The sequence below is a fragment of the Ursus maritimus genome, unplaced genomic scaffold (genome assembly GCF_017311325.1).
Source record: "Ursus maritimus isolate PB19 unplaced genomic scaffold, ASM1731132v1 scaffold_14, whole genome shotgun sequence".
Lineage (NCBI taxonomy): Eukaryota > Metazoa > Chordata > Mammalia > Carnivora > Ursidae > Ursus > Ursus maritimus.
In genome coordinates, this window is record NW_024423786.1 from 59,593,250 (window position 1) to 59,600,552 (window position 7,303).

The window sequence follows — 7,303 nt, forward strand, 5'->3', positions numbered from 1 at the left end:
GAAGAAGGGACAGCGCTGGGAAGACGTTCCTCCGTTTGTGCTGACTTATCTGTTCAGTGTTTTCCGAGCGCCTCTGATGTGCGAGGCTCTGGGCTTTGTGCCCTGAACACGGTAAACCGGCAAGGTCTCAGCGATCAGAGAAGGTGGGTGCTAGCAAGGGGGACGGTCTAGGAACCAGGGTTGGCTAGACACCGTCCTGGCTCAGCTGAACCCTCTCCCCCTGTTGACAGGAGGAAGGGGGGCTCTTTCTGTTGTGTGCAGAGGGGGCCTCATCAGACCAGCTTGGGGTATCTGAACTGTGAGGGGACCCAGGGCTCTGAATCCAGCAGGGCTATGGAGGGGGGGAGGCGACTGCTCCAAGCCGGCAAAGGGAGTCGCTGCCTCTTGGGCAGAGATCTTTGGGTCCAGCTTGGAAGCCAAGGCGTCCCCAGGAACAAAAGTGTCAGTTTTGTGGGGTGTTCATGATAGAAACACAAAGCCTGAGTCAGGTGCCTGGCCCCACGCACTGAGCAGGAAGCTTGGCACCTCGGGCAGTTGTCATCCCGAGCAAACCTGGGGGAAGACAGGCTCAGCTCTCCACCCGGCCCCCAGCTCTGCCCACCCTGGACGGTCTCAGGCCAACCCCAGGCTCGTTCCTGGCCTGCAGCTGGAGCCTTAGGGCATCGGGCAGGGGTAGGGGCAGTGGGAACAAAGACCAAACTTTGCCCCCGAAGAGGGCAGCCACCGCGAGAAAGCCGAACCCAGACCGCAGAGGGGCTTACACAGGAGAGAGCAAAGCAGGCTGGCCAGGAGCCAGAGGGGGTGGGAAAGGCGGGAGGGGCGGTCCCTGGAGCCTCCTTGGCCTCCGACGCGGGTCCGGGTCCCGTGTGTCTAGTCCTGGCGGAAGCCAACAGGACACCTGGGCTGTGCAGCTGTTTCTTGTAACACAGGGAAGCCCGGCGACATGGTGCCCCCAGCTCCCCTCTGACCACGCGGCCGTCACTGAGGGCCGCTGCCTCCTGCTGGAGGCCACGGGGCTTATTCAGCTCTAGAATCCGAGCGGCTGGGCCAGGGCAGGGACCTTGGAGGGCCCATTCATGTCAGATAAATCCCTGCATTTGCCAGAACCCTTGGCCCGGGCCCTGACCCAGGAACCACGGAATGGGCCGCAGCACGGATCGGAGCCAGTTCCCCCATCAGCCGCGGGCACGGAGATGAGCTGGGCCCCAGGGATCCGCTCGGCTGGGCTGCAGGGCAGAGTGTGGACTGGANACGCCTGGGACATGGACAAGCTGTGTGGACCCTCTGGCCTTCGGGGTCCTTGCTTGTAACCCGGGGGCGAGGACGAGGGGCCTCACAGGTAGAGGAAGGACACCCCAAAAGGATGGACATGAAAGTGTTTTGTAAAGCGTAAAAGGAACCCAGGTGCAGGTGATCAGTAAAGCTGATCGCTGAATCTCGTGCTTCACTGCCCATGTGCTTGAGTGGCCGTGGACCTGACCAGGGTCCTCTTTCATACTTTTGGGACAATGGTAACCGCCTCCCAGATTCGTGTGAAGACACGATGGGCAAAGGAGCAGGAAGTGCTTAGTCCAGAACCTCCCACTGCAGGAGCAAACACGGATAGCTTCTTTTGTTTTTTTGTTTTTTTTTAAGATTTTATTTATTTGACAGAGATAGAGACAGCCAGCGAGAGAGGGAACACAAGCAGGGGGAGTGGGAGAGGAAGAAGCAGGCTCATAGCGGAAGAGCCTGATGTGGGGCTCGATTCCATAATGCTGGGATCACGCCCTGAGCCGAAGGCAGACGCTTAACCGTGTGCCACGCAGGCGCCCCACACGGATAGCTTCTTAAGGAAAACCCAGATTCCTGGCACCCCATCCCTGGCATCCTCTTAACTCAGGGTTCTTGGGGGTTGGAACCTAGGAGTAGGGATTTTAAGCAAGCACCTCAGGTGATCGATTCGGGTGGTCCAAGGAGACTTTAAGGTTAAAAAAAATCCGTTCAGGTGTGCCTGGGGCGGGAAGGCGGTATTACCACGTGTGGCCACGAGGTGGCAGCAGGGAGGCCAGGAGAAACGGGCGTGTGCGGCAGGTGCCGGGAGGGGCTGCGGGTGGGCCCACCTGAGACAGGTTGTGGGAGGAGGCGGGCCCTATTGGCGCGAGGTCTGCTTCGCCAGGTGGTCCTTTCCTGCCGGGTAATCCCCGGCGGCTGCCGGTCTTGCTACCAGGTCTTTGTGGAGACTTTGCCAGACTCTGCCGGCAGAAACTACATTGCCGTGACCTTGGCCGGGCCGGGGTGGTGATAACGCGTCCCACGTGAGTGACAGAAGGCAAGGGATGTCACCTGCACAGGGCGGCTTACTCGAGGGACACCAGCACATGTTCAGAGCAGGGCTACCCCATCCCCCACTGCCAGGCTTGTGGTTCCAGGTGCTCTTCAAGGACCTGCACCTGGCTGGCTCTGGTCATAAGGGGGTCGGGTCTGCGAGCCAAACAGCAGGCAAAGGATGCCGGGACGGAGCAGCTGCCTGTGGGAGCAGCCAAGACGTCTCTGGTTGCGGTAGCGGTGCGGAGAGGATTAGGTGACAGTCCCCTAACTCAGGCCGGAACTAACACCCCTCCCCCCTCCCTCCCACACCCTGGCCTGCCCCCCTAAAGCCTGCCAGAGCTCAGAATAACCCCAGGAGCAGACAGCGGGATGGCAGGGGCTCTGCTGGGCGCACTCCTCGTCTTGCAGCTCCTCGGTAGGGGCAGGGGTCGGGCCCACACACGGGCCCCAGCGACGGGGCAAAGACGAGAGAAGCAGGCTCGGGGTCTGGGTCAGGAGACGGGGGGAAAGCACACAGCAGAGCCCTGCGGGGACCCAGAGCAGCGGAGAGGCCCCCCCGCCCCTCCTCTGCAGCGAGCCCACCGCTTGACCCCATCCCCAGGTGGAGGTGAGGCGAAGAACGAGGAGCTGCGTCTTTACCACCATCTCTTCGACAACTACGACCCAGAGCGCCGGCCAGTGAAGGAGCCTGAAGAGACGGTCACCATCACCCTCAAGGTCACCCTGACCAACCTCATCTCCCTAGTAAGATACCCCCACCCCTAGCCCGGAGCCTGAAATTCCACTCCTGGCTGTGGAATCCCACTTGGAGCATCCTGACATCCCCCCACCGTCTGCAGAACGAGAAAGAGGAGACCCTCACCACCAGCGTCTGGATTGGAATCGTGAGTCAAATCTGGGGAACAGCGTGAGGACTTGGCCTCCTTCTCCGTCTCCTGGGGGGGCACCAGGTGGGGGACGCAGGGCACTCGCCAGTCCGTCCCCACTCCTTAGGACTGGCAGGATTACCGACTCAACTACAGCAAGGACGACTTCGGGGGTGTGGAGACCCTGCGGGTGCCTTCGGAACTCGTCTGGCTCCCGGAGATCGTGCTGGAAAACAAGTGAGCACGGGCGGCCGGGGGCGGAGCTGCACCTGGAGGGGGCAGGGCTTGCTCGGAGGGCGAGGGGGTCGCGGGCTCGGGCGGACGCCGTCTCTCTCGGGACCCGCAGCATTGACGGCCAGTTCGGCGTGGCCTACGACGCCAACGTGCTGGTCTACGAGGGTGGCTACGTGAGCTGGCTGCCCCCCGCCATCTACCGCAGCACCTGCGCCGTCGAGGTCACCTACTTCCCCTTCGACTGGCAGAACTGCTCGCTGGTCTTCCGGTGGGATGAGCGGCTCAGAGGCGGGGGCGGGGGGGCCGGCACCGGCACCGGGGGCGGAGCCGAGGCCGGGTCCGAGCTTCCCCGGTGCCGACCGGCCCTGCCCTGCAGCTCGCAGACCTACAGTGCCGAAGAGGTGGACTTCGTCTTCGCCGTGGACGACGCAGGCGAGACCATCAGCAAGATCGAAATCGACACCGAGGCCTACACTGGTGAGGCCTCCTCCTGCTCCGAGAACCCGCCCCGAGACGGGGTCCAGGGTGGGGACTCGCCGTGGCCCGAGACCATCGAGGCCGGGGCTGGACTCCTGCAGCTGGCCTCGACCTTGCCCCTCCCCCGAAAGCACTCTCGACGGTCGCGCCGGAACCGCCTTCGCCCCGACGGCCCAGACCCCCTGCGGCCCCACCAGCCGGGGTGGGCCGGCCGGCCACACCCTCTCCTCCTCCCGGAGCCCCAGGTGTGCGGCCCGGGGGCCGGCTGACCGCGCCTCCCGACCCGCAGAGAACGGCGAGTGGGCCATCGACTTCTGCCCCGGGCTGATCCGTCGCCCCGACCGCGCCTCCGCTGGCGGCCCGGGGGTCGTCGACGTCATCTACACACTCATCATTCGCCGGAAGCCGCTCTTCTACGTCATCAACATCATCGTGCCCTGCGTGCTCATCTCGGGCCTGGTGCTGCTCGCCTACTTCCTGCCGGCGCAGGGTAAGGGGCGACCCGGACCCCCACCCCGGGCGCGCTGCGGGCGGCGGGGCCTGCTCTCACCGGGAGCTCCCTCCAGCCGGCGGCCAGAAGTGCACCGTCTCCATCAACGTCCTGCTCGCCCAGACTGTCTTCCTGTTCCTGATTGCGCAGAAAATCCCCGAGACGTCGCTGAGCGTGCCGATGCTGGGCAGGTGACGGCGGAGGGTCCCGGAGGGGACCCACGCGTGTGGGCGGGGCCGGGCGAGCACGGGGGCGGGGCCAGGGCCACATGACACGGGAGCAGCTCCGCCTTCCGGGCCCACCTGGGCTTTATTCGAGCGTGGGGAGGATCTGGGACTGCGGTGGGTTCTCGGGTACGCCGTCCTCCGCGCTGCTGCTGGACGCCACCTTGAGGTCCCCTGAGTATCTCTGCCGGGGGCGGGCCGGCTCAGTGCCCCCGAGCCCCGCCGCCTCCGGCCCCCAACTCCTCTCCCCTCCATCCATCTCCGTCCTGAACTCACCGGTCCCCCAGCAGTTCCGAGGCCTAGCTGGCGCCTCCACTGCTGCAGGAGGGAGGCGGACCCCTGCAGGCCCCGCCCGCACAGGCACAGCCACGCCCCCTGCAGCACCAGCCGGGCACCTGCGCCCGCCGCAGCCCCCGCTTGCCGAGCCCCCTGCCCCGCGGCCTGGGCTACTCGGGCCAGCGCTCCGCCCGGGTCCCCGGCGCCTGAGGCTGGGCTCGGGCTGCCGGCGCCGCTGTCCAGTCCCCGCACCTCCTGCTGCAGCCACAGGGCTGAGATCTGCGGTGGGGCATGGAGGAGTTGGTGGGGATGCAGGGGTCTCTGCCCCCCCTTCCCCGCAGCCCCCTGCGCCCCACCTCGAACACGGTGGCACCGAAGCTCACGACGCTGGCCACGGCCTCTCTCAGCACCAGCCCCAGGGTGGGCTTCGGGGCGGGCGGCCCCTGCGGATCCCGGGACTCGAGCTCTCGGAACCTCTGCTCCAGATACTCGTGGGCTGCGGCCACAGCGAGTTCCAGGGAGGACAGGAGTGGGGGCTGCAGGGCCACCTGGACAAGGAGCAGGGGTGGCGGGGCCGTCGGGTCACGGGGCAGACAGATCTCACGGGGCCGCCCGCCCTGGCGGGGCCTCTGGCGTAGCCTCACCTCCGTGGAGCTGTGGAAGTGGTAGACCCACAGCAGGGTTTCCAGGGAGCTGGGGGTCCCCTTCATGGCCGCCGGCGGAAAAGGGGGCACCGGAGCTTCTCGCGCCTTCTGGCCCTCTGGGGAGGAGCCGCCTTGCCGTCGGGGAGGGTCGTTTGTGAGGTCACGTGTGGCGGGCCCCGCAGGTACCTCATCTTCGTCATGGTGGTTGCCACGATCATCGTCATGAACTGCGTCGTCGTGCTCAACGTGTCTCTGCGGACGCCCACCACACACACCATATCCCCTCGGCTGCGCCACGTAAGCGCCGGGTGGGCAGGGCGAGGCGCTGGGTGGGCGGGGACTCGAGCTCGCCCCGCCCTGCCGCCAGGTCCTGCTGGAGCTGCTGCCGCGGCTGCTGGGCTCGGGCGCGCCCCCCGAGGCTCCCCGGACCACCTCACCGCCCCGGCGCGCGTCCTCGGTGGGCCTGCTGCTCCGCGCTGAGGAGCTGATACTGAAAAAGCCGCGGAGCGAGCTCGTGTTTGAGGGACAGAGGCACCGACATGGGGTCTGGACTGGTGAGCAGGGGGGCCCGGGCGGGTGGGCGGGCTGGCTGGCACCGGCGGAGGCGGGGCGGGGCGGGTTCCCCGCTGATCCTCCCCTCCCGGGCGCCCCACCAGCTGCCCTCTGCCAGAGCCTGGGCTCCGCCGCCCCCGAGGTCCGCTGCTGCGTGGATGCCGTGAACTTTGTGGCCGAGAGCACGCGGGAGCGGGAGGCCTCCGGTGAGGTGGGACAGGCCAGGGGGAGGGTGGCGGGTGGTCACCTGGAGGCTCCAGGCCCTGGCGCCGCGGGAGCCGCAGCTTGTGTCTGCCCCCTCCCCAGGAGGTGTCCGACTGGGTGCGCATGGGGAAGGCCCTGGACAACATCTGCTTCTGGGCCGCCCTGGGGCTCTTCGGCGTGGGGTCCAGCCTCATCTTCCTCGGGGGCTACTTCAACCAGGTGCCCGAACTGCCCTACCCTCCGTGTATGTAGCCGGCTCCCCACCCAACTTCCGGGAGGAAACCGGTTTTGAAAAGCCCTCTGCTGGGCTCTGCTGTATCGTGACCCTTTACCCACCTCCGTAATAAATCCACTTTGCCAACCTCCCAAGAGTTGTGCGCGCGCGCACACGCGTAGGTCTGGCCGCCGGGCGGGATCAGAAGCCGAGGACGGTCCCCCAGAAACCAGCCCTCACCCCTCCATCCAGCCCTGCCCACGCACCCAGCTCCTGAGGCCCCAGGCCCATGTGACCCTCTAGCCCTAGGAGCTGCTTCGTCTTCTCGCCCTCAGTGAAGGTCCTCGCAAGCCCACGGGGATTAGGCCGCCTTGGCCGCCTCCTCCCTCCCAGCCCTGCTGGCTCACCCTGGCTGGTATCCAGGCCTGGCAAAGAAAACAGTAAAACAGGGCCCGAGATGGTAGGAGCTGGTTGAATTGTCTTTATTAACAAACGGAATCTCCAAGGCCACTACATTGAGGAGGGGCGGGGCTACTTGCTGCTCACACTATATACAGAGGCAAGCAAGGGGGTGCCGGGGGTGGGGACCGGGAGCTCCCTGCTCCCTCCCTCCACCAGGGAAGGACAGAGGCTAGAAAGAAATGGGGTTGGAAAGGGAGAAATGTTTTGGCTGGCGGGGTCCCCCCTCCATTCCCTGGGGTTTGGGGGGAGGGGAATCATTAAAGTGCTTTCAGAAAATGAGGAAATGGTCCCTGCCCCTGGAGTGGCGGGTGACCCCCCTGAAACCTAGGGCCCAGTGACCCCCCCCCCCC

The 7,303-nt window shown here is 65.8% G+C and overlaps 2 protein-coding genes across 4 annotated transcripts; one reads left to right on the plus strand and one right to left on the minus strand.

Moving 5' to 3' along the window:
- Window positions 1-1,689: 1,689 nt before the first annotated feature.
- On the plus strand, window positions 1,690-6,640 carry CHRNE (cholinergic receptor nicotinic epsilon subunit). Of its 3 annotated transcripts, XM_040629885.1 has the most exons (11): window positions 1,691-3,054; window positions 3,150-3,194; window positions 3,304-3,413; window positions 3,523-3,678; window positions 3,787-3,887; window positions 4,177-4,377; window positions 4,454-4,568; window positions 5,704-5,818; window positions 5,889-6,075; window positions 6,178-6,284; window positions 6,380-6,640. In XM_040629885.1, exons 1-11 carry the CDS (start codon window positions 2,680-2,682, stop codon window positions 6,527-6,529), a joined length of 1,662 nt encoding a protein of 553 aa, XP_040485819.1. In that variant the 5' UTR covers window positions 1,691-2,679; the 3' UTR covers window positions 6,530-6,640. The 3 variants fall into 3 exon arrangements, with proteins under 3 accessions (XP_040485818.1, XP_040485820.1, XP_040485819.1); XM_040629884.1 differs by having other exon boundaries at window positions 1,690-3,054; window positions 4,177-4,564; XM_040629886.1 differs by having other exon boundaries at window positions 1,690-3,054; window positions 3,616-3,678; window positions 4,177-4,564.
- Window positions 4,583-5,697, minus strand: CUNH17orf107 (chromosome unknown C17orf107 homolog). Its single transcript, XM_040629887.1, has 4 exons — window positions 5,522-5,697; window positions 5,234-5,425; window positions 4,878-5,156; window positions 4,583-4,785 (listed from the first exon to the last, which is right to left on the minus strand). The coding sequence occupies exons 1-4, from the start codon at window positions 5,585-5,587 to the stop codon at window positions 4,687-4,689; spliced, it is 636 nt and encodes a 211-aa protein (XP_040485821.1). The 5' UTR covers window positions 5,588-5,697; the 3' UTR covers window positions 4,583-4,686.
- Window positions 6,641-7,303: the final 663 nt, after the last annotated feature.

Coding starts and splice junctions, on each gene's coding strand:
- CHRNE (XM_040629884.1), top strand. CDS start 2,680: ATGGCAGGGGCTCTGCTGGGCGCACTCCTCGTCTTGCAGCTCCTCGGT. Junction 3,679..3,786: donor AACTGCTCGCTGGTCTTCCG/GTGGGATGAGCG, acceptor CCTGCCCTGCAG/CTCGCAGACCTACAGTGCCG. Junction 3,888..4,176: donor CGACACCGAGGCCTACACTG/GTGAGGCCTCCT, acceptor CCCGACCCGCAG/AGAACGGCGAGTGGGCCATC.
- CUNH17orf107 (XM_040629887.1), bottom strand. CDS start 5,587: ATGAAGGGGACCCCCAGCTCCCTGGAAACCCTGCTGTGGGTCTACCAC. Junction 5,426..5,521: donor ACTTCCACAGCTCCACGGAG/GTGAGGCTACGC, acceptor CTCCTTGTCCAG/GTGGCCCTGCAGCCCCCACT. Junction 5,157..5,233: donor TCGGTGCCACCGTGTTCGAG/GTGGGGCGCAGG, acceptor GCCCCACCGCAG/ATCTCAGCCCTGTGGCTGCA.